Source organism: Aquarana catesbeiana, linkage group LG01 (genome assembly GCF_042186555.1).
Source record: "Aquarana catesbeiana isolate 2022-GZ linkage group LG01, ASM4218655v1, whole genome shotgun sequence".
Lineage (NCBI taxonomy): Eukaryota > Metazoa > Chordata > Amphibia > Anura > Ranidae > Aquarana > Aquarana catesbeiana.
Genome location: NC_133324.1, coordinates 17,248,453 through 17,274,770, shown reverse-complemented (window position 1 = coordinate 17,274,770; position 26,318 = coordinate 17,248,453). Strand labels below are relative to the sequence as shown.

Below are 26,318 nucleotides of genomic sequence, written 5' to 3'. Positions count from 1 at the left end.
AATCTTCCATCTATTGTTTGATTTCAAAGACGATATTTAGTAAAGTGGAAGAGATAAGAGATAAGGTCACAGACGAAGACCTGGGTCTATTTTTTAACTGCTTCAGCCCCAGAAGATTTTACCCCCTTTCCTGACCAGAGCACTTTTTGTGATTCGGCACTGCGTGGCTGCGTCGTCTACAAAATAGGGGATAGTTTTATGGCATTTTTATTATTATTTTTTTTTTACCAGTAATGGCGGCGATCTGCGATTTTTTAACGGACCTGCGACATTGCGGCGGACACATCGGACACATTTTTAGGACCATCGACATTTACACAGCGATCAGAGCTATAAAAAATGCATTAATTGTAAATGTCACTGGTAGGGAAGGGATTAACACTAGGGGGCAATCAAGGGGTTAAATGTGTTCCCTAGGAGTGTTTCAAACTGTTAGGGGAAGTGACTGACTCTAGGTGGAGCCAGATCGCTGTTCCTACTTAGTAGGACCAGACGATCTGTTTCTCCTCCCCTGTCAGAACAGGGTTTGCACACACAAATCCTCGTTGCAGCTCTCATGCCTGCAATCGCGGGTCGCCGTCGGTGATCATTCCTGCTGGCCACGCATATCGAGTCCCCGTGCCTTGCAGCACGCATGCCTGCTATGGCTCTTATGAGGAGCATCGTACATATACGGCTATTCGTGAAGGAAAGCCATCCTGCTGCCGTATATGTATAGAAACCGGTAGAGAAGTTGTTAATTGGTATTTGTTGTTCCAGTCTGAACAAATGTCCTTACAATTGGAGGAAAAACCTAACTAAAAGAGGTGTGAAATGGGTCACTATTCATCCATAATCACAAATGTTTACAGCGTTCGGTTGGATATAAAGATTGATACACAGATGGGGATTGAACCGATGATCTGATTTACGAGACCAACGCCTTACCAATTGGGGCACTGCGCCCTCTGTAGGGCACAGCTTTGTATGTCACCCTGTGAGAATGCACACAAGTTATGTTTGGCGTGAGAACCTTTTATTTGTGTTTGTTTTTTTGTACTGCTGTAAAAGAACCTAAGTGCAGTACAGTGTACACCTAAACCACCTCACGTTATATCACTCACATTCTCCACACCTCCCTCTCCAGATAAAATAAAAGTTGGGCATACACCAGTTACACCTAATATCCATGATTATTAATATCCTGTTGCTGGCTGCACTTGCACTGCTGTAACCTAATTCTTGTAGTAAAGCCCAATCTTTGCTCTTTCTCTCCAGTACATTTGGGACTAGTCTTGCTCAGTATAATTGTTCTGTTACTGACCAATTTTACACTGTTATGTCATCTGTGGTCTTATAATTCTTATAGAAAGAAGCTGAGTTAACACAGATTATCGTTACCACAAATGTTTATAGCACTCAGTAGATTAGGTTGGGTATAAAAATTGAGGCACAGATGGGGATTGAACCCACGATCTTTGGTTTACGAGACCAACGCCTTACCACTTGGCCACTGCACCCTATATAGAACTGACAGTGTTATGTCATCCTGTGAGAACACAATGTGAATCTTCCATCCATTGTTTGATTTCAAAGACGATATTTAGTAAAGTGGAAGAGATAAGAGATAAGGTCACAGACAAAGACCTGGGTCTATTTTTTAACCGCTTCAGCCCCGGAAGATTTTACCCCCTTTCCTGACCAGAGCACTTTTTGCGATTCAGCACTGCGTCGCTGCGTCGTCTATAAAATAGGGGATAGTTTTATGGCATTTTTATTATTATTATTTTTTTTTACCAGTAATGGCGGCGATCTGCGATTTTTTAACGGACCTGCGACATTGCGGCGGACACATCGGACACATTTTTAGGACCAGCGACATTTACACAGCGATCAGAGCTATAAAAATGCATTAATTGCTGCGTAAATGTCACTGGTAGGGAAGGGGTTATCACTAGGGGGCAATCAAGGGGTTAAATGTGTTCCCTAGGAGTGTTTCAAACTGTTAGGGGAAGTGACTGACTGTAGGTGGAGCCAGATCGCTGTTCCTACTTAGTAGGAACAGACGATCTGTTTCTCCTCCCCTGTCAGAACAGGGTTTACACACACAAATCCTCGTTGCAGCTCTCATGCCTGCAATCGCGGGTCGCTGTCGGTGATCATACCTGCTAGCCACGCACATCGAGTCCCCGTGCCGTGCAGCACGCATGCCTGCTATGGCTCTTAAAAGGAGCATTGTACATATACGGCTATTCATGAAGGAAAGCCATCCTGCCGCCGTATATGTATAGAAACTGGTAGGGAAGTTGTTAATTGGTATTTGTTGTTCCAGTCTGAACAAATGTCTTTACAATTGGAGGAAAAACCTAACTAAAAGAGGTGTGAAATGGCTCACTATTCATTCATAATCACAAATGTTTACAGCATTCGGTTGGATATAAAGATTGATACACAGATGGGGATTGAACCCATGATCTGATTTACGAGACCAACGCCTTACCACTTGGGCCACTGTGCCCTCTGTAGGGCACAGTTTTGTATGTCACCCTGTGAGAATGCACACAAGTTATGTTTGGCGTGAGAACCTTTTATTTGTGTTTGTTTTTTTGTACTGCTGTAAAAGAACCTAAGTGCAGTACAGTGTACACCTAAACCACCTCACGTTATATCACTCACATTCTCCACACCTCCCTCTCCAGATAAAATAAAAGTTGGGCATACACCAGTTACACCTAATATCCATGATTATTAATATCCTGCTGCTGGCTGCACTTGCACTGCTGTAACCTAATTCTTGTAGTAAAGCCCAATCTTTGCTCTTTTTCTCCAGTACATTTGGGACTAGTCTTGCTCAGTATAATTGTTCTGTTGCTGACCAATTTTACACTGTTATGTCATCTGTGGTCTTATAATTCTTATAGAAAGAAGCTGAGCTCATACAGATTATTGTTACCACAAATCTTTATAGCACTCAGTAGATTAGGTTTAAAGATTGAGGCACAGATGGGGATTGAACCCACGATCTTTGGTTTACGAGACCAATGCCTTACCACTTGGCCACTGCGCCCTCTATAGGACTGACAGTGTTATGTCATCCTGTGAGAACACAATGTGAATCTTCCATCCATTGTTTGATTTCAAAGACGATATTTAGTAAAGTGGAAGAGATAAGAGATAAGGTCACAGACGAAGACCTGGGTCTATTTTTTAACCGCTTCAGCCCCAGAAGATTTTACCCCCTTTCCTGACCAGAGCACTTTTTGCGATTCGGCACTGCATCGCTGCGTCGTCTACAAAATAGGGGATAGTTTTATGGCATTTTTATTATTATCTTTTTTTACCAGTAATGGCGGCGATCTGCGATTTTTTAACGGACCTGCGACATTGCGGCGGACACATCGGACACATTTTTAGGACCAGCGACATTTACACAGCGATCAGAGCTATAAAAATGCATTAATTGCTGTGTAAATGTCACTGGTAGGGAAGGGGTTATCACTAGGGGGCAATCAAGGGGTTAAATGTGTTCCCTAGGAGTGTTTCAAACTGTTAGGGGAAGTGACTGACTGTAGGTGGAGCCAGATCGCTGTTCCTACTTAGTAGGACCAGACGATCTGTTTCTCCTCCCCTGTCAGAACAGGGTTTGCACACACAAATCCTCGTTGCAGCTCTCATGCCTGCAATCGCGGGTCTCCGTCGGTGATCATTCCTGCTGGCCACGCATATCGAGTCCCCGTGCCTTGCAGCACGCATGCCTGCTATGGCTCTTAAAAGGAGCATCGTACATATACGGCTATTCGTGAAGGAAAGCCATCCTGCCGCCGTATATGTATAGAAACCGGTAGGGAAGTTGTTAATTGGTATTTGTTGTTCCAGTCTGAACAAATGTCCTTACAATTGGAGGAAAAACCTAACTAAAAGAGGTGTGAAATGGGTCACTATTCATCCATAATCACAAATGTTTACAGCGTTCGGTTGGATATAAAGATTGATACACAGATGGGGATTGAACCCATGATCTGATTTACGAGACCAACGCCTTACCACTTGGGCCACTGCGCCCTCTGTAGGGCACAGCTTTGTATGTCACCCTGTGAGAATGCACAAAAGTTATGTTTGGCGTGAGAACCTTTTATTTGTGTTTGTTTTTTTGTACTGCTGTAAAAGAACCTAAGTGCAGTACAGCGTACACCTAAACCACCTCACGTTATATCACTCACATTCTCCACACCTCCCTCTCCAGATAAAATAAAAGTTGGGCATACACCAGTTACACCTAATATCCATGATTATTAATATCCTGCTGCTGGCTGCACTTGCACTGCTGTAACCTAATTCTTGTAGTAAAGCCCAATCTTTGCTCTTTTTCTCCAGTACATTTGGGACTAGTCTTGCTCAGTATAATTGTTCTGTTGCTGACCAATTTTACACTGTTATGTCATCTGTGGTCTTATAATTCTTATAGAAAGAAGCTGAGCTCACACAGATAATCGTTACCACAAATCTTTATAGCACTCAGTAGATTAGGTTTAAAGATTGAGGCACAGATGGGGATTGAACCCACGATCTTTGGTTTACGAGACCAACGCCTTACCACTTGGCCACTGCGCCCTCTATAGGACTGACAGTGTTATGTCATCCTGTGAGAACACAATGTGAATCTTCCATCCATTGTTTGATTTCAAAGACGATATTTAGTAAAGTGGAAGAGATAAGAGATAAGGTCACAGACGAAGACCTGGGTCTATTTTTTAACCGCTTCAGCCCCAGAAGATTTTACCCCCTTTCCTGACCAGAGCACTTTTTGTGATTCGGCACTGCATCGCTGCGTCGTCTACAAAATAGGGGATAGTTTTATGGCATTTTTATTATTATTTTTTTTTACCAGTAATGGCGGCGATCTGCGATTTTTTAACGGACCTGCGACATTGCGGCGGACACATCGGACACATTTTTAGGGCCAGCGACATTTACACAGCGATCAGAGCTATAAAAATGCATTAATTGCTGTGTAAATGTCACTGGTAGGGAAGGGGTTAACACTAGGGGGCAATCAAGGGGTTAAATGTGTTCCCTAGGAGTGTTTCAAACTGTTAGGGGAAGTGACTGACTGTAGGTGGAGCCAGATCGCTGTTCCTACTTAGTAGGAACAGACTATCTGTTTCTCCTCCTCTTTCAGAACAGGGTTTACACACACAAATCCTTGTTGCAGCTCTCATTCCTGCAATCGCAGGTCGCCGTCGGTGATCATTCCTGCTGGCCACGCACATCGAGTCCCCGTGCCGTGCAGCACGCATGCCTGCTATGGCTCTTAAAAGGAGCATCGTACATATACGGCTATTCGTGAAGGAAAGCCATCCTGCCGCCATATATGTATAGAAACCGGTAGGGAAGTTGTTAATTGGTATTTGTTATTCCAGTCTGGACAAATGTCCTTACAATTGGAGGAAAAACCTAACTAAAAGAGGTGTGAAATGGGTCACTATTCATCCATAATCACAAATGTTTACAGCGTTCGGTTGGATATAAAGATTGATACACAGATGGGGATTGAACCGATGATCTGATTTACGAGACCAACGCCTTACCAATTGGGGCACTGCGCCCTCTGTAGGGCACAGCTTTGTATGTCACCCTGTGAGAATGCACACAAGTTATGTTTGGCGTGAGAACCTTTTATTTGTGTTTGTTTTTTTGTACTGCTGTAAAAGAACCTAAGTGCAGTACAGTGTACACCTAAACCACCTCACGTTATATCACTCACATTCTCCACACCTCCCTCTCCAGATAAAATAAAAGTTGGGCATACACCAGTTACACCTAATATCCATGATTATTAATATCCTGCTGCTGGCTGTACTTGCACTGCTGTAACCTAATTCTTGTAGTAAAGCCCAATCTTTGCTCTTTCTCTCCAGTATATTTGGGACTAGTCTTGCTCAGTATAATTGTTCTGTTGCTGACTAATTTTACACTGTTATGTCATCTGTGGTCTTATAATTCTTATAGAAAGAAGCTGAGCTCACACAGATTATCGTTACCACAAATGTTTATAGCACTCAGTAGATTAGGTTGAGTATAAAGATTGAAGCACAGATGGGGATTGAAGCCACGATCTTTGGTTTACAAGACCAATGCCTTACCACTTGGCCACTGCGCCCTCTATAGGGCTGACAGTGTTATGTCATCCTGTGAGAACAAAATGTGAATCTTCCATCCATTGTTTGATTTCAAAGACGATATTTAGTAAAGTGGAAGAGATAAGAGATAAGGTCACAGACGAAGACCTGGGTCTATTTTTTAACCGCTTCAGCCCCAGAAGATTTTACCCCCTTTCCTGACCAGAGCACTTTTTGTGATTCGGCACTGCGTCGCTGCATCGTTTACAAAATAGGGGATAGTTTTATGGCATTTTTATTATTATTTTTTTTTTACCAGTAATGGCGGCGATCTGCGATTTTTTAACGGACCTGCGACATTGCGGCGGACGCATCGGACACATTTTTAGGACCAGCGACATTTACACAGCGATCAGAGCTATAAAAATGCATTAATTGCTGTGTAAATGTCACTGGTAGGGAAGGGGTTAACACTAGGGGGCAATCAAGGGGTTAAATGTGTTCCCTAGGAGTGTTTCAAACTGTTAGGGGAAGTGACTGACTGTAGGTGGAGCCAGATCGCTGTTCCTACTTAGTAGGAACAGACGATCTGTTTCTCCTCCCCTGTCAGAACAGGGTTTACACACACAAATCCTCGTTGCAGCTCTCATGCCTGCAATCGCAGGTCGCCGTCGGTGATCATTCCTGCTGGCCACGCACATCGAGTCCCCGTGCCGTGCAGCACGCATGCCTGCTTTGGCTCTTAAAAGGAGCTTCGTACATATACGGCGATTCGTGAAGGAAAGCCATCCTGCCGCCGTATATGTATAGAAACCGGTAGGGAAGTTGTTAATTGGTATTTGTTGTTCCAGTCTGAACAAATGTCCTTACAATTGGAGGAAAAACCTAACTAAAAGAGGTGTGAAATGGGTCACTATTCATCCATAATCACAAATGTTTACAGCGTTCGGTTGGATATAAGGATTGATACACAGATGGGGATTGAACCCATGATCTGATTTACGAGACCAACGCCTTACCACTTGGGCCACTGCGCCCTCTGTAGGGCACAGCTTTGTATGTCACCCTGTGAGAATGCACACAAGTTATGTTTGGCGTGAGAACCTTTTATTTGTGTTTGTTTTTTTGTACTGCTGTAAAAGAACCTAAGTGCAGTACAGTGTACACCTAAACCACCTCATGTTATATCACTCACATTCTCCACACCTCCCTCTCCAGATAAAATAAAGGTTGGGCATACACCAGTTACACCTAATATCCATGATTATTAATATCCTGCTGCTGGCTGTGCTTGCACTGCTGTAACCTAATTCTTGTAGTAAAGCCCAATCTTTGCTCTTTCTCTCCAGTACATTTGGGACTAGTCTTGCTTTGTATAATTGTTCTGTTGTTGACCAATTTTACACTGTTATGTCATCTGTGGTCTTATAATTCTTATCGAAAGAAGCTGAGCTCACACAGATTATCGTTACCACAAATGTTTATAGCACTCAGTAGAGTAGGTTGGGTATAAAGATTGAGGCACAGATGGGGATTGAACCCACAATCTTTGGTTTACGAGACCAACGCCTTACCACTTGGCCACTGCACCCTCTGAAGGACTTACAGTGTTATGTCATCCTGTGAGAACACAACGTGAATCTTCCAATCATTGATTGTGTTCAAAGACGATAATTAGTAAAGTGGAAGAGATAAGGTCACAGACGAAGACCTGGGTCTATTTTTTAACCGCTTCAGCCCCAGAAGATTTTACCCCCTTTCCTGACCAGAGCACTTTTTGCGATTCGGCACTGCGTCACTTTAACTGACAATTGCCTGTCCGTGCGATGTTGTACCCAAACAAAATTTACATCCTTTATTCCCCCACAAATGGAGCTTTCATTTGGTGGTATTTGATCACCTCTGCAGTTTAGATTTTTTGCGCTATAAACAAAAAAATCAGACAATTTTGAAAAAAAAAAAGCAATATTTTTTACTTTTTGCTATAATAAATATCCCCCAAAAATAAGGAGGATGTCTGTTGCCTCCACAGCATCATTGTTTGGCCCTCCTGTGCCCCTCTCTCTCTCAGTACTGGGATGACATTAGCTGACTGGTGGAGAGAAATTGAGGGAGAAGAGAAACATTGGGATACTAGCCAGTACCAGTGTGCAAAAAAGTGTATTTGCTTTGGAAGAATAAATCACCTCTAACGTTAGGTGTCCTACATGAGGATATTTCTGCATTGTGTAAAGCTATTAGAATAGTTTTTTGTACATTTTTAGAATGGGGTGCCTCAAGATTGTCTGTAATATTAAAGGGTGCCTTGACTGAAAAAAAGGTTGAGAAGAACCGAGCTGGTCTATACACAATGCAAATTCATCCAAAACTAACACAGCCACATTCACATGTTGCCCACGGAAAGAGTCTTCTGAACCATCCATGAAGAGTCACCAGCAAAGCACCATGCAATGTGAATGTGAACAGCGGTTGGCGGTGTACCGGAGAGTGAATTGACACTCCAACCTCTTTGTTAATATTGCACCCAATCCCCAAATATGTGGCAGTGTACCCACAATTCCAGGCACAGACTTTGTGAACTGAATTGAAACTTCAAACCACCTCATTTTTTAATTTTAGTTAGAATGGGAAGAGGTTCATCCTGGTGACAGCCCCAGGAAGTCAGGGAAGGTTCTCCCAACTGGGACACCACCAGAAAATGAACAACCTCTGACCACAGTGAAAGATTTTGAAGATGTATTTGGAAAAGAAGAGTTATGCCACGTACACACGATCGGACTTTCCGACAGGAAATGTTAGATGTGAGCTTGTTGGCTGAAAGTCCGACCGTGTGTATGCTCCATCAAACATTTGTTGTCAGACTTTCCACCAACAAATGTTGGCTCGCAGGTTCAAATTTTCCGCCAACAAAACTTTGTTGTCGGACTTTGCGATCGTGTCTACACAAGTCCGTCGCACAAAAGTTCACGCATGCTCGGAATCAAGTACGAGCCAGAAGTGCTCGGTCTTGTAAAACTAGCGTTCGTAATGGAGATATCACATGACTATAGAACCTCCTTTTTCTTGGCTCGCCGTACGTCTTGTATGTTCCCATGTTCGTAATTGTTGGCCAACATTTGTGTGACCGTGTGTATACAAGAAAAGTTGGAGCCAACAACCTTCGAACAAAATTCCACAGTTTTGTTGTCGGAAAGTCCGATCGTGTGTACGGGGCATTACAGTACATAGTAAAAGATTAGAAAGTAGATAGGTTAACGTGTATGAAGATCCTCAGACATGGCAGGCGTGCCAAGGATTTGACGTTTCCATTAAACGATGTGGGGTTTTAAGCTCAATCCCTCCCATGCATAAACATCTTACATATTTAATAATTCACTTAAAAACTTGCAGAAGCAACATATCATTCATTACAGGAGATATTCATTCCTGTTATCTTGGAACACCTTATCAGCTCGGCCAGTCTCCAGACTCCCATATACCTCACCGTACAAGGAGACCAACTGTCCCTGTGTTCCACAACAAGACATTTAACCACTTTCAGTCCGGGCCAATTCTGGGATTACTTTCCTCCTGTAAAAATAGTTTTTTATTGTTTTTTTTTGCTAGAAAACTACTTCGAAGCCACAAACATTATATTATTTTTTTAAGCAGAGGCCCTTGAGAATAAAATGGTGGGTGTTGCATATGTTTATTTTGCACAGAGTTTTTTTAAACACAATTTTTTTTTGGAAAAAATACACTTTAATGAATTTTAATATATAAAAACACAATACAATACCAGATTGTTGGAAAAGATGATGTTACACTGAGTAAGTAGATATCCAACATGTCATGGTTTAAAATTGCGCACGCCCGTGGAATGGTGCCAAATTACGGTACCTAAAAATTTCCATAGGCGACGCTTTCAAAGCCTTTACAGGTTACCAGTTTAGGGTTCCACAGGAGGTCTGAAACTAGAATTATTGCTCGTGCGTGGTGCGATCACTGTTTAAACCTACGTGAACATGGTGTGTGTGCGGGCAAAAAAGGGGTAACAAAAAAGGGATTTCACCATATCAGACCAGGGTGTTGTTGCCACATCCCTGTTTGCATAACAAGAAAAGAAAATCCCCCTTTGTTGGGACTTTGTAGGCAACAACCACACATTGATAAATTAGAAAATATGTTTATTGTGTATACATAAAAGATGAACGATCATTAGGATGATCGTGTGTTTAAAAAGACATAGCAAACATTATACAAAAAATATACAAAAAATAGAAAAAGAAAAGACAAAAAACACGACAGGTTACATGATATGCTTGACAAAAAGATTGTTGCTACTCTCCAGTACAGAGTGGTCTCCGATACACAACGCGTTTCTGGTTCAAGCACCTTCCTCAAGGGGTATTTAATAAGAGTATGTACAGTCATAATTTTGTCTTACTACAAAAAATAGAAAAAAACATATCATAGCAATAAAAACATGGATACTTGACAACTGTAGGGGACAGATGGGCAACAGTTGTTATACGCGACACCTACCATGCAAAATGTTCTACCATGCAACTTGGAAGGATGAATGAAGCACTGCCAGCGGTGGTGTCAATACATGCCCACCAAAAGCACCAGTATCGCACGATAATATCAGAGGAAAAAAAACTTGCCTATTTAATTTGCCTGGTGATCACAGGGAGTCATACGTGGCGAATTGCCAACTAATGAGTAAACAAACAAAAAAAAATGAACAAAAAATATCGTAGAAAACAAAAGAAGCAAAAAATCAAAAAGTAAAAATTCAGTCACACTACAATTTTTTTTTTTTTTTTACACAATACGTTTCTTTTTTTTTGGGTCAAATTGAACGCAATCATAGGAGATGAAAAACATCCCTTGTGATAGCATGGGCCTTGCAACGCAAAGTCATCTTTATGGAGAGATCTGAGGTCTACGAGACCCTCAGATCTCTCCTCTGGCCTCCAAAGCATTTGGTCAAACAGAGATCGGTTTGATTAGATGCTTTCACAAGCTGGATTGTTTACATGAGACTGAAACTAGAAGTAACAAAATCCTTGTTGCTTCGGGTTTCTGACATCACACAGTGGGAGAAACAACATCATTTCCTCTCACTGTGTCTGGGGAAGCCGAAGCTCCACCCAAAAGTGGAACTTTCGCTTTGGGCACTCCTCGCCCCACAAAATGTGGCATGTAATTTTTTTGGGGGGGAGTGGTTGCTTAGTTTTTAAGGGGACTTCCTGTCCCACTTCCTGGTTCCGCCCACGGGCCGCCTAGGCGACTCCTCCCTCCTCTCCCCCTAGGTGGCCCCTCCCTCTAGGCAATCTTCTAGGACACGTGACAGGTCCCAGAAGTTTGCCTGTCCAGTGGGAGAGCGCAGCGTAACTCATGCATGCGCAGAGCACGCCCCGCCATGAAGGCGCAAGCTGTCACAGCCCGGTGCCCACAGTATCAATGAAGGTGCTGAGGAGAGGAGGGTGTGCGGCCACATCGCTGGACCGTGGAACAGGTAAGTGTCTGTTTATTAAAAGTCAGCAGCTAAACTTTTTGTAGCTGCTCACCTTTAATAAACAAAAAAAGCCTGGAGCTGTTTTAAAGAATCCCAAAAAGAAAAGATTAAAAAAAACAAAAAAACAAAACTTGATATAATTCTATTGGCTTTGTAACTTGTTTGGAATTCCCCTTTAAATAAGGTAATAAGGTGAAAAAAAATAGGAGGTTTAGTAAATAAAATATATAATACAAATAAAAAAACTTAAAGAGTGGATCTCTGTCCTCAACATACACTATATTACCAAAAGTATTGGGACGCCTGCCTTTACACACAAATGAGCTTTAATGGCATCCCAGTCTTAGTCCGTAGGGTTCAATATTGAGTTGGCCCACCCTTTGCAGCTATAACAGCTTCAACTCTTCTGGGAAGGCTGTCCACAAGGTTTAGGAGTGTGTCCATGGGAATGTTTGACCATTCTTCCAGAAGAGCATTTGTGATGTGAGGTCAGGCACTGATGTTGGATGAGAAGGCCTGGCTCGCAGTCTCAGCTCTAAAATATCCCAAAGGTGTTCTATCGGGTTAAGGTGAGGACTCTGTGCAGGCCAGTCAAGTTCCACCACCCCAAACTCGCTCATTCATGTCTTTATGGAACTTGCTTTGTGCACTGGTCCAAATCATTTGGTGGAAGCTGTTATAGCTGCAAAGCGTGGACCAACTCAATATTGAACCCTACGGATGAAGACTGGGATGTCATTACATAGTTACATAGTTACATAGTTAGTAAGGTTGAATAAAGACACCAGTCCATCCAGTTCAACCTGAGTGTGGGTACGTGTCTACAATCATCCCTATTTATTTAAGGTACCCATATAGCGCCTCCAGCACTCCACACATACATCGTACACCCACATTGGTCCCTACCCTCAAGGAGCCCACAATCCAAGGTCTTCAACTCAACTCATTAAAGCTTGCTTGTGTGTAAAGGCAGATGTCCCAATACTTTTGGTAATATAGTGTTCCTGACATCATTAGCGAATACAACCAAAAAGTATTCCTCATTATGACGTTATTATGGCATTCTCTCTCCTCTTTGCCACCTGTTTTAATCCTAATAAGCCCACCCCAGCATGGCGCAGGGTGGTTAAAGAGTGTCTGTGACCCATTTTCACAGTGGGCATAATTTGTGGCACGACCACAGCATTTGTACAGCCACCATGTTAGATTAACGGGAAGCTCAACCACCTGTTTTCATGCCCCTCACCCGCTTCCTGAAAACTAGGCCTTACACATTACTAGGGATGACACTGTTGCGTCCTCCTTGTACAATAAAAACACAAATTAGCATTCCCTCTGGACGGAGGTCAAAACACATTTTAAACCTGAATAAAAGAAATATCTGAATTCAAGGTGACCGCTGTTGGCCAGCAGTGTTATAGTTTCCTCCAACTCTTACCGCTGTCACTTTTGCTGAGCAGCTTGTCCGTCATGTAAATATGGAGGCTAATTTAAAGTGGAGTTCCACCCACTTTGACAACTCTTCAGCATCCCTCACTAAACTGTGCACTGTAAACGAATTGGATATTTTTTTATTTTTTTTTCTCAGCACCTACTGTATATCTGCTGTATTCATTTTTCACTTCCTCCTCCCTGGCCGTGGCCCATCGCATCATTTCCTGTTTGCAATGCCTTCTGGGAAGGGGCGGCAACATCCTCTGACACTGCCGTTGCTATGGAAACCTGACCTGAATCCTATTACACTGCTTGTGCTGCACTGAGCATGTGCGAGATCTGCAAGGATGAGATCCAGGAAGAAATACAGTCTGGCTTCAGATGCCCACACTTAAGATGGCCACGGCCTGCTGTAAGTTTATAAAACAACAAACTACTGCTATAAGCTATTAAAACAGACCTTAGTTTACAGACTAACTTTACTAGAATATATTAAGCTTGTGTATTATAGGGGTATTTTTATTTAAAAACTATAATTTTGGCCGGAACACCACTTTAAATTAAATAATATAGAAAAAGAATTCCTAACCAGAATGTGCTATTATTACATTAATACATGTATTTACTGCATACGATCTATAGAATGCATTAACGGTTTATACAATACAATATCAGTCCCTAAACTCATTATGACTACTGGACAGCAGTGGCGAAACATTCTCTACAGAAATTACTGTTACTGTAAATGCAACACAAATCTGGAGTCCCGTTTCTCTTTTGCTTTGCGCCTTCCAACCATAATAGCCACAGTATCAGTATATAGGTACAGGTTCATACGTAACATATTGTACATCAATTTATCACACATAACAGTATTTGCTCTTCCTGTTTCTACTCTTCTTCACCAGGTTCATCTTCCTCTGGTGCCTCTGTATTGCTGCAGAGACGATATAGGACCTGATGAAGGTTCCGAATGATTCCACTTGGAATTGACCTATAAAAAAACCTCTCAATGTTCGTTAACCGTTCGCTACTCGATCCTTGTCCAAGGCCACCACCTTGGTTGCAACAGTCAGTAAGCATTGTCCCTCTGTGTCCTCCTCGGTGTTATCAGGATCCTCATGGTTTGGAGCTGCTCCGAAGTTACTCTTGCATTGGATCTCTAGGGACCCCTGTAACTGGCCTCCCTCAGGTTTAGGTATCAACCGGTCTCCTGGGCCTTCCTCAGTTGAGTTCTCACAGCTCGCTTCTTGCTCTGGATTTTCCTGATCGCCATTTGGAATGTCTACAACCACTCCAGGTAGGTGCTCCTCACAATCAGGGTTGCTCTTGTCCTCTGGTTGTCCTATGCCACCATTAGTGACATGGCTGATAAACCCATTTTGCAGGTCTATTTGCTGAGCTTTGACATCTTCAGGTTGGCTTTGTTGAATTCCTTTAGCCTTGGCTTTTTTCTTTAAGTCTGTAATTGGAAACATGAGATTAGTGATTATTTTACTAACTTCATTCCAAGCCTCAAGTCAAGGGCTAAACTAATAACAGAGTTGTGTGTAGGAAAAAAAAACTTAAAGTGTATGGAAAGACAGATCATATTTTTAGTTGTGGATTGTGTAGGACACCAACAGTGGAGCATAATTCCTCCCACTGACAGCAACAATGGGGCACTATTACTTCCACTGACACCAATGATGGGGCACTATTACTTCCACTGACACCAACAATGGGGCACTATTACTTCCACTGACACCAATGATGGGGCACTATTCCTGCCACTGACACCAACAGTGGGGCATACTTCCTCCCACTGACACCAACGATGGGGCACTTCCCCTTCCACTGACAACAATGGGGCACTATTCCGCCCACTGACACCAACAGTGGGGCATACTTTCTTCCACTGACACCAACGATGGGGCACTATTCCTCCCACTGACACCAATGATGGGGCATACTTTCTTCCACTGACACCAACGATGGGGCACTATTCCTCCCACTGACACCAATGATGGGGCGCTATTCCTCTCACTGATACCAATGAGGAGGCACTATTCCTCCCGCTGATACCAATGATGAGTCACTATTCCTCCCACTGACACCTATAATGGGGCACTTTTCCTCCCACTGATACCAATGATGGGGCACTTTTGCTCCCACTGACACCTATAATGGGGCACTTTTGCTCCCACTGACACCTATAATGGGGCACTTTTCCTCCCACTGGCAACAATGATGGGGCACTTTTCCTCCCACTGGCACCAATGATGGGGCACTTTTCCTCCCACTGACACCAATGATGGGGCACTATTCCTCCCACTGATACCAATGATTGAACACTAGTCCTCCCACTGATACCAGTGATGGGACACTATCCCTCCAACTAGCACCAACGATGGGGCACTATTCCTCCAACTAGCACCAACAATGGGGCACTATTCCTCCAACTAGCACCAACAATGAAGGACCATTCCTTCTACTCTTCCACTTACACCAACAATGAGGCACTATTCATCTACTGACCACAGGCACTATGTAATTGTTTTACTCCCAATTACCACCAAGCCCGAGGCACTGTTTACCCCCACTGATGCTGGGGCATTTCCTTCTCCCAGTGGGCACAGTCTGTTTTTTTTCCTGAAATTTTCACAGCTCTGCCACACAGCAGGGCACCGGGTTTTTCTCTGCAGAAGTTCAGTAACACTTGCAGTTCTTGTCCCTCCCCCAGACTGTGACTGGACAGTGCACAGAGAAGCAGCAGCAGACTGATGAGCTCATCTCTCTGCCACCCTTCTGTCTCCTCCTATCAGCATGTCTCTTGTCAGCACATGAGCACTGCAACACAAATGATTGGCTCTCTGTGCTGCTTCTCTCTCTCCTAGTCTGAGCTCTGATGTACAGGGATGGATGCCAAGTCAAATGCATGCACTTAGAGTGCTTACAGTTGCATTGAAAAAAACAAAAAATAAAATTTTCACATGGTTATCCTGCCAGCAAGTCAGTTGTATTTCAACAGAACAAGCTGCCCTGCATGTGTAGCAGGTAGAGGGTTGGGACAAACCATTTAACAATGACAGGGGTGCTTACAATGATCATCTTTTGTTTATTTATGCAAAATAAATCCACTGGTCCATCTAACAGCCCCCCCCTCCAGACTGACAATGCTTTTGTCCAAATGTGCCTCCTGTGCTCCTTCATCCAGAGTTGGCGTGCTCTGATACAGGAGGTGTGTTACTGGCCAGATCATCAGGTGAAAACAAAGGGGAAAAAAGGCTAAAAAAAAGAAAAACAAATGCAGTCACCCACATCTAATGATTGGTAAGCTGCAATATATGACATTTTTGGTTTAGGGTTTGATATCGCTTTAATGGTGTATTCATGAATACAGAGCTACATAAATTTCTGTCTGTTATATCTGCCTGGAGTTCAGCTTTAATTATCTAATGGCAGCATTAGAGGTTTATATATTGCTATTAATAATGACTAGAGCAGTTGAAATAAGTATTTTTCATCAAAACTTGAGTTCAATAATGATTTTTGATCTCACCAAAAAAGATCCACTTACACATGTAGGAGAGGAAACACAATCCAAGGAAGGCAATCGGCATCATGAGAACATAAACAAGCCTATCGTATGTCATTCTACAGGGGCAGGGGCAGGAATCTGAAAACATACAGGGAGAATCATAAAATACTAAAGTAACAAAGTATATACATAGTAATATAGCAATCAGGAAGTGGAAATGAGTACCTGTCGAAACGATGTACCCGCTCCCCCCCCCACCAAAAAAAAATTACATGCCAAACATGGGAGGAGGGGAGGAGGACTTAAAGTGTGGAACTTCCCCTTTTGGGTGGAGCTCTGCTTTACTGATTAGAGTAAGAAGTTTGGTTCAGGGTTAGACTTAGGGGTTGGCTTCAGGTTAATGGTTAGAGTTAGAAGTTAGGGTTAGGGTTAGATTTAGGAGTTGGCCTCAGGTTAATGGTTAGAGTAAGAAGTTAAGTTTAGAGTTAGACTTAGGGGTTGGCCTCAGCTTAATAGGTAGAGTTAGAAGGTAGGTTTAGGGATAGATTTAATGGGTTGCCCTCAGGGTAATGGTTAGGGTTAGAAGTATGGTTTAGGGATATATTTGGGGGTTGGCCTCAGGAAAAGGTTTAGAGTTAGGTCTATGGGTAAGGTTAAGGTGCTGGCCTTAGATTAAGGGTTAGAGTTAGATATTAGCTTTAGGGTTATATTTAAGGGTTGGTTATAGGACCAGGGTTAAATTTAGAAATTAGGTTTAGGGTTAGACTTAGGTGTTGGCCTCAGGTTAATGGTTAGAGTTATAAGTTATGTTTAGGGTTAAATCTAGGAGTTGTCCTCAGGTTAATGGTTAGAGTTAGACGTTAGGGTTAGATTTAGGAGTTGGCCTCAAGTTAATGGTTAGAGTTAGAAGTTAGGTTTAGGGTTTGACTTAGGGGTTGGCCTCAGCTTAATGGTTAGAGTTATAAGTTATGTTTAGGGTTAAATCTAGGGGTTGTCCTCAGGTTAATGGTTAGAATTAGAAGTTAGGTTTAGGGTTAGATTTAGGAGTTGGCCTCAGGTTAATGGTTAGAGTTAGAAGTTAGGTTTAAGATTAGACTTAGGGGTTGGCCACAGCTTAATGGCTAGAATTAGAAGGTAGGTTTAGGGATAGATTTAGGGGTTGCCCTCAGGTTAATGGTTAGAAGCCTGGTTTAGGGTTAGATTTGGGGGTTGGCCTCAGGGAAAGGGTTAGAGTTAGATCTATGGGTAAGGTTACGGTGTTGGCCTTAGATTAAGGGTTAACGTTAGATGTTAGCTTTAGGGTTATATTTAAGGGTTGGTTATAGGACAAGGATTACATTTAGTTAGGTTTAGGAAGAGATTTAGGGATGGCCCCAGGTGAGAGAGTTTACCTTTCCTGTGCTTTTTCCGCAACACTCCCTATGCATATGTGTAGGCCATGTGCAGCCTGTCAGCCAAAAATACAAAGGGCTCAACTGCCCTCAACCCTGCCTGAACCACAGGACAGCATGGAAGCTAGAATTGTCCTCCGAGTGGCTGTTCCGGCATGTTCAAACTGAATGCAAGTGTAGTGCGCACTCCTTTAACCTTGGCAGCTTAGTAGTGTTTAATGTTCCGGGGATCCTAGAATGCATAGGGGGATTTGTGAGGAAAAGTGAAGGAAAGATGAACTAACACTGGATTTGGGTGGATTTGGGTGTTGACCTCAGGTTGTGGGTTAGAAGTTAAAGTGTATGTCAGGGCAAATTAATAAATAAATATATAGAATAAATTGTCAAAGCCTAATTGAACAAGCTGAAGTTAGAAGCTGATTGGCTGCCATGTACAGAAGCAGCACCAGATTTTGCACCCTCCAGTTTTAGTAAATCCATGGAGGATATGCCACTGAACTCCGTCTATCACCACCCCTCTCCATAGACATACATACATAGATTTTTTCTGTACAAAGAATGTGGCTGCCTCGGCTCCCAAAGGCCCATTCGCATACTGTGTGTTGGTAAAAGGCTCTTGATAATTGTGTGTTGTAGTTTTCTTGGATGTGACTGGGATTAATAAAAGTTATAAAATGGTAAAAGAATAATTAATTAACTATGTGGCATGCTCTGGGGTAAGAGGAAAGTTTGGGGGTGAATTTGGGTCTTGTCTAGACCCTCTAACATTCATCCCATCCTTTCATCAAACCAGAAAAAATACTTCTTTAAAAAGGTATGCGGTGTGTGGTAGGAGGTATAGCATATTGCACACGAGTTTGTAGTTGGTCCTGTGTGCACCTCACATGATAATAGAAGACATTGACAGTCAACTACTGAGTGTACACAGCTAACTCCAACAGACAGAATCTCTTATGTGGTCACATCTAGATAAATATAAAGTTATGATACGATGGAAACTTTTCTACTCACAGCATTTGTTGACGACCACTAAGACAGCAACACAGAATGCAGGAACTCCCAATACACTGGAGAGACGCATGGCGATGGCACAAACACATTTTATAGAGGAGGAAAACTTCACACCTGAGAAAAGAATAAAAACAAGCAACTAGGGAAAGTTACACCTAAAGGAAAAGCAAAGTAGTAATAAAAAAAAAAACCTGAAACATTTCATAGGACTAATTTGTACTTTCATATCCAAGCAGCAGGTGAAACTCTAGGATAGAGTCACCTACAGTAGAGGAAGCATACCTCCCAACCTTCCCACGATTTGAAGTAAGTCCCGCGGATCTGGGCTGGTGTCCCGGAATCCAGGGCTGGAACTTGTTCCAGCCCTGGGCTCCACTCCGTAGTGGTATCCTCAACGGGTGCAATGGGTGCTATCACACACAGCACCAAGTGAGGATTCCTGGGAGAAGATCTGGCCCTAAATCTCTGCTCCCCCCTCCTCAATGCAGTCACCAGTTCTTAGGACCGCCAGCATCCTAGCAACCGATGACATCATTTGCAGGCCACCTCTCAGATCCGCCCCCTGATCCTCCTGTCAGCGACCCCGTTCCTCTCCTCTCATCGGCCCCGATGCTCTTCTCTCAGCGGCCCCTATCCTGCCTATCAGCGGCCCCGTTGCTCTCCTCTCAGCGGCCATGTCCCTGTCTGTGGAAGGTAAGAGGAACTGAACTCTTTGTCACACAGAAGCACTCCACATGCTTCTGTGTGTTAGCGCCAGGCACCCAGGGGGGACATGGCCCACATTTGCTGGTGGGCGCCCTAGGTCCTCGTGCCACAACTGCCCACATTGCTGCCCTCACATTTGGGGATGCCAGAGGTGTCTTTCCCCGCCTGTCAGGACTGTAGCATGGAGCCGGTGCAACTCCTCGGCTCCATGCTACAGTCACTGCACTGGGAGCTGTCAGCAGCACTGTGCTTAAAAAAAGCACAAGAATAAATATTGATCTGCATTTGTGAGAGAGTTGAAGGTAAGGTCATTAGTAAGAGCAGAGGGGGGAATTTGTGAGAGAGCTGGGGGGGGGCATTAGTGAGACTGGAGGAAGAATTGGTGTAAGAGGGGAGGGGGATTAGTAAGAGAGGAGGGGAAATTGGTGAGAGCTGGGGAGCATTGGTGAGAGAGCTGGGGGGGGGGGGGGCACTAGTGAGAGCTGGGGGGCATTGGTGAGAGAGCTGAGTTTTGTTTAGCCTCACCAGACTTTGGCCACACCCACATTTTGCCGCAATGCACGCTGCAGCTCATTTACTCCCTCAATTGTCCCTCATTCTGAAGTTCAAAAGTTGGAAGGTATAGGAATAGATACCATGCGAAACAAAAAGGTTACAGCTACAGTATCTCTAGAGAAGGGTTTTTCAACCAGGGTTCTGTGGAAGCCTAAGGTTCCTCCAGAGGTTGCTAGGGGTTACTTGAACAACAAGCTATTTCTGCCTCTCGGATAAGTTCCCACTGACAACATTGATCTTTTTATTTATCTATAAGGGGGTAATTCTTCCCAATGACCACAAGTGTAAGGAACATTCTTCCCACTGATCATCACACTAATGTATCATGAGATGTAGATATAGTCATTATTAGCAGAGTGTTCCCTGAGACCAGAAAGTTATTTCAAGGGTTACTCTGTGCTGAAAGGGTTGAGAAAGGCTGGTCTAGCTGCCACCCCTACACCTACTCTACCAGAGTGGTGGGTATTTCCTGGGCTTTGAAAAGTGGCTGTACCCAAATGAAATTTTTATCATTTTTTTCGCACAAATAGAGCTTTCTTTTGGCGGTCTTTAATCACCGCTGGGGTTTTTATTTTTTTGCTGAACAAACAAAAAAGGACTGAAAGGGTAATTTTTCTCCTTCACTGATGTGCGATGATGAGCCTGCACCGATGGGCACTGATAGGCTGCCCTGATGGTTACTGATGAGGCAGCACTGGTGGGCACTGATGAGACTGCACTGATAAGGCTGCACTGATAGCTGGCACTGGTGAACACTGATAGGTGGCACTGATGGGCTCTGAGAGGTGGCACTGATAGGCAGCACTGATAGGCAGCGCTGATGGGCACTGGTAGGCAGCACTGATAGGCAGCACTGATAGGTGACACTGATTATGATGCACAGATTGGTAGCACTGGTGGGCTTTGTTGTGACTTCACTGATCAGTGCCCTGATTATCCGTGCCAATGTCCCTTGGCCGATAACCAACTTGTGTTTACATCCTGTGATCAGCTGTTATTGGCTGACAACTGATCACGTGGTAAAGGGCCACTGTGATTGGCCCTTTAGGCCGATCTGTGATCAGCTGAGTCTGAAGGGAAGGGCGCGGGGAGCGTGACCACTGGAGGACATCCATGTACGCCCTCCCGACAAAGTAAGCCCGCACCGTAGCCGTTTTACGACTATAGTGTGTGCGTAAAGTGGTTAAATCAATTTAAAAAAGGAAATGTTTGTGGTCTGATTGTTCATGTTGTAAAAAAAAAAAACTGGCCACACAGATATTTTTACATCACGGTTGGATAGAGCACACAAAGGAAAAACAAGCTCACTGAGACTTACGTGTTTCTCTATGACTGTTCACCAAGATGATTATCCAGTATATTGTCCGGCACAGGAGGAAACATGTTGCAATCAGCACACACCACACTGGGATAAAATGTTCTGAAACATATGAAATATATACAGAATAATCAGAAGAAGAAACAATTGCCTATTTTTTAAAAATCTGTAAATGGATTTGACATTGACAGCTTTTTACATTTCTTCCACAAACTTGATAAGAGTGTGCGCATTGGTGCAAAATGGGTTTAGGCTATTTTCTCTCCAGGTTCTTATACAGAATAGAATGACTCAGAGCCCTCCAGTTCTATCTGTGTGTGTTCACAGAGTTTATCCTCCCTGGTGTAGACATCCAGATATCCTGACACTGCTGCTGGGTTCCGCCATCTTGGATGTCCTGTCAGCAGACTCACAACCATTACTCAACCGACACTCTAGTGTAGGGTTTCTCAACCAGGGTTCCATTGAATCCCTGGGTTCCCCCAAAGCAGGATTTCTCAACCAGGGTTCCATTGAATCCCTGGGTTCCTCCAAAGCAGGATTTCTCAACCAGGGAACCATGGAATCCCACGGTTCCTCCAAAGTAGGATTTCTCAACCAGAGTTCAATGGAATCCCGGGGGTTCTTCCAGAGGTTATTAGAGGTTCCTTGAGCAATGAGCAATTTTGGCCTCTCAGATAAGTTCCCACTGACACCATAGATCTTTTTAGCTATTTGTAATAACCACAAGTGTAAGGAGCATTTGTCCCACTGACCAGAACGTTATTTCAATTGATCTTCTAGGCTGAAAAGGTTGAGAAAGGCTGATCTAGTGGCCACTCCTACACCTACTCCACCAGAGTGGGCCTTCCAAAGCCAGGCTTTGTCTTTCCAGTTTGAAAAGTGGCTACGTGGTCCTCCATCAACACCTTTACTATGTTTTGGCAGCTAGATGTAATTGCTGGCTTCGCATGTGTAGTCATTATAGGCAGAGGGTTCCCTGAGACCAGAAAGTTATTTCAAGGGTTCCCCTGTGTTCAAACAGTTAAGAAAATTGGTTCTATAGGATTCCCCTTCTTTCCTCCCCCAACAAGTTATGTAGAGAAGTGAGGGGTGGAGGAGCTGTGCCAGCAGAAACAGTTATTAGACACTCCTAAAAGAGGAGAGGGCTATGACATACAAGGAGGAAGGATTCTGTGCTATGGAATGGACTCTTCCTGGAGTAGTTTGATTTTCAATGAAATTAAATGCACATTGAAAGTGAATAAAAAATAATTATGTAAAAGGAAAAAAAAAAAAAAGCTGTAAGCAAGCACTTAAAATACTCAAATTTTTTGTGCATTTACCTGAAATTTTTGACCCTAGTGACAGGGTCTCTTTAAAGTGGAGTTCCACCCACTTTTACAACTCTTCAGCATCCCTCACTAAACTGTGCACTCTAACTGAATTGGATATTTTTAAATTTTTTTTCTCAGCACCTACTATATATCTGCTGTATTCATTTTTCACTTCCTCCTCCCTGGCCGCGGCCCATCACATCACTTCCTGTTTGCAATGCCTTCTGGGAAGGGGCGGCAACGTCCTCTGACACTGCCGTTACTATGGAAACCTGACATGAAACCTATTACACTGCTTGTGCTGCACTGAGCATGTGCGAGATCTGCAAGGATGAGATCCAGGAAGAAATACAGTCTGGCTTCAGATGCCCACACTTAAGATGGCCACGGCCTGCTGCAAGTTTATAAAATAACAAACTACTGCTATAAACTAACAAAACAGACCTTAGTTTACAGACTAACTTTACTAGAATACATTAAGCTTGTGTATTATAGGGGTATTTTTATCTAAAAAGTATAATTTTGGCCGGAAAACCACTTTAAGATCTTATCTAAAAATCAGCTTTGACCACTTCGCCTGTCACACCTGTATACACACTGTAGGGGGTCTATTTATAAAACATTTGTTACACAAATTATATAAGAATTCATGCAAGTTGAACAAAATATCTTATAGATATTAGTGCCTGTCTAATCAACTCTATCTAGTGGCCAAAATACAGAATAGTTTTCTGAAATACCTCAGTGAGAAAACTATATCACATTTTGGTATAGACAAGAGAAGAGGGGTGGGAAAGAGAGGGTGAGAACGAAAAGGGGTGTGAGAGAGAGAGAGAGAGAGAGAGAGAGAGAAAGGGGGGGAGAGAGGGATAAGAGAGAGAAAGGGGGGAGGGCGAGAGAGAGAGAGAGGGGGGAGAGAGAGAGGGGAGAGAGAGGGGAGAGTGAAAGGTAGGAGAGGTGAGAGAGGGGGTGAGAGAAAGAGAGAGAGGGGAGAGAGAGTGGGGGGGTTGACAGAGTGAAGGGGGAGCGGGGAGAGAAAGAGAGAGAGAGAGAGGGGGTAGATAGAGAGAGGGGAGACAGAGGGGAGAGGAAAAGGGAGAGGTGAGAGAGGGGGCGAGAGAGAGAGAGGGAGGGGGGAGAAAGAAAGGGGTGAGAGAGGGGGGGAGAGAGTGAGTGGAGAGAGAGAGAGGAGAGAGAGGGAAAGAGAGAGGTGAGAGAGGGGGTGAGAGAGGGGGGTCACAGAAAGGTGTGAAAGAGAGAGGATAGAGAGAGGGGTGAGAGAGAAAGAGAGAGAGAGTAGGGAGAGGGGACGAGAGAGAAGGGTGAGAGAGCAGAGGGGTTAAAGGGGTAAAAGAGAAAGAGGGTTGAAAGAGAGAAAGGGGTGAAATAGAGAAAGGGGTGAGAGAGAGGGGGGTGAGAGAGAGAGGGAGGTGAGAGAGGGGGAGGAGGCCAGAGGGAGGATGAGAGAGAGGGAGGGGGGGTGTTCAATATGCCTGCTACTCTAAATCATGGCCCCAGGCTGGTCTCAGGCAGCCAGGATCTACTGCTGCTGTGTCCTCTACATTTAAATATGCCACCTTCATTACAAGCCCTCTCCTAGCAGCGTGTGCATGACAGGGGGTGGAGTGTGGAGCGGGGTAGTTTAAGCAGGGATAAGATGGGAGGCGGAGCAGGTTCAGACTCCTCTGTCCTGTTTTTACACACTGTACAGGAAAGGGAGACAATGCAGCAGATCCAGTGCTGCACATAAATACAATGGATTACTCTGGGTGTGCAGTGCATGACAGGGCACAGTGGGTCCCTCTTCCCTCGTGCCCATGCCCCCGCCCCCTCCGTGCACGCCTATGCCTGCATTGAAGTCTCAACCGGTGTTATTAGTCTTGCTCAGTTATCTCTGTGGACTACAGAACACCCCCCACCCCCACCTATGGTATGTAGATGAGGAGGTGAGGTGTTCTGTAGGTCTGTGCTAAGGTGACAATGTTGCTCATCCTTAGGACATAAAACGTGTTACTGACAGGATTACCAGATGAAAGCAAAGGGAAAGAAAATCCTGAAACAAAAAACAAATGCAGCCAACACATCTAAAGATAGGTAAGTGCAATATATTACATTTATGTTCTTGGGTATAGATACACGTTAAACAAATACATACATGTAGACTGGTACATGCACAACCATGTAGGATATACATGGCTCCATCTTTCTGTAATATAGACTTTCAGTGACTCTCATGTTGTGACCCTTTGGATAGGACTGGGGTCACTGTGAGACTTAATGCCCCTTACCATGTGCAAAAATGGATACTGCAAGGGACTCCTTAATGAACCCAAAAATGTTGTCCGCTGTAGTGAGGGCTTTGCTGTGGAGGCTAGGTGTTCTGGAGCCCTGGACCCCTAAAACCAAAAAATCCAGAAATTATTTTCAATGAAATACACCACCTAGAGTAAAATGTATTAATATTCCACAATTATTATCATGCATTTTCATGTAGGACTCTGACATATACCACAGTGCTGTACAGACATCACTGAGGCAGTCATATCAGTCTCTGCACCAGAGGAGCTTCTCCACCAGGTGGTGCTGTTTTGCAAGGTGCTGTTGGCTCACTCTGCTGGGATCTCAGCTAGAGGAAACATCAAGCCTGGGTCTGTCCTGCAGGCTTCAACCCCAACCACCATGCAGTAGGTGGGGGGAGATGGAGGTGGAGGCTCTCCAGAGGTACTGAGGCCTACTCCATGTGCTCAAGCTGCAATGGATCCTGGGCCTGTCCCTATGCAAGAGGAATCCTTACCAGTCTTCCAGAATAGAGTGGTGAACAGACTTTGCCGTATTTCAAGGAGGAACAGAAACTTGCTGTCATGAAAGAAGATCTCAGGAAAAAGAAATCCCTGCACAGTAAGTCTGGAAACATTAACAGGGAAGTCTGCAGGCCAAAGTCTCTGGAAGAGGCATTGAAAAAGCAGGAGAAGTTGGTCGCCTCTCTGAAGGAGAGCAGCGGTGTGCTCAGAGAAAAGTGTGAGAATGAGGAGAGATTCCAACAGATGAAGGAAAGTGCCTGTGCCAGTACCAGCCAGAGGGTGGATACCAGAGCAACGGTATGGATGGGGGGTAAGGAAGTGGCTTCACATGGTGGACCCAGTACTACCCCTGTCTCATGATGTGTCATGTCTGAGTCAGTATCTGCCCCCCTCCCTCCCCAGCAGCCTGGGTCATCTCAGGAGGAGGTTGAGGAAAATGGTGGATTGCTGCAGGCCATTACAGAAATGGAATCTCCCTTGAGCGGCACCGACTCATCAGATGAGGATCATGATAATGGAGTGCTTGCTGAAAATCTCTCTCAATGTGTGGAGGACTTTCCTGAGATTGCACCTGCCAACAGATCCTTGCAATCAGCAGGAAATGCAGGATTAGCTGGCTGCAAGGAGTCCCACATGGACACCAACAGTGCAGAGCAGGAATGTCGC

At 43.9% G+C, this 26,318-nt stretch overlaps 1 protein-coding gene and 4 non-coding genes across 5 annotated transcripts in view; all 5 read right to left on the bottom strand.

The window, feature by feature from the left end:
- Positions 1–1,427: 1,427 nt before the first annotated feature.
- TRNAT-CGU (transfer RNA threonine (anticodon CGU)) lies at positions 1,428–1,499 on the bottom strand. Its single transcript has one exon. It is a non-coding gene; the product is annotated as a tRNA-Thr (tRNA).
- A 1,475-nt stretch (positions 1,500–2,974) lies between these two features.
- TRNAT-CGU (transfer RNA threonine (anticodon CGU)) lies at positions 2,975–3,046 on the bottom strand. Its single transcript has one exon. It is a non-coding gene; the product is annotated as a tRNA-Thr (tRNA).
- A 1,472-nt stretch (positions 3,047–4,518) lies between these two features.
- Positions 4,519–4,590, bottom strand: TRNAT-CGU (transfer RNA threonine (anticodon CGU)). Its single transcript has one exon. It is a non-coding gene; the product is annotated as a tRNA-Thr (tRNA).
- A 3,027-nt stretch (positions 4,591–7,617) lies between these two features.
- On the bottom strand, positions 7,618–7,689 carry TRNAT-CGU (transfer RNA threonine (anticodon CGU)). Its single transcript has one exon. It is a non-coding gene; the product is annotated as a tRNA-Thr (tRNA).
- Positions 7,690–10,247: 2,558 nt separating this feature from the next.
- The window catches only part of LOC141130151 (uncharacterized), a 32,917-nt gene continuing 16,846 nt past the window's right edge, over positions 10,248–26,318 (bottom strand). The window contains exons 5-9 of the mRNA XM_073618103.1: positions 25,140–25,247; positions 21,536–21,637; positions 18,958–19,071; positions 16,595–16,693; positions 10,248–14,497 (exon numbers count right to left, since the gene is read on the bottom strand). Of these exons, the coding sequence (XP_073474204.1) occupies positions 14,055–14,497; positions 16,595–16,693; positions 18,958–19,071; positions 21,536–21,637; positions 25,140–25,247 (866 nt within the window). The 3' untranslated portion in view covers positions 10,248–14,054. The remainder of the gene's footprint in view (positions 14,498–16,594; positions 16,694–18,957; positions 19,072–21,535; positions 21,638–25,139; positions 25,248–26,318) is intronic.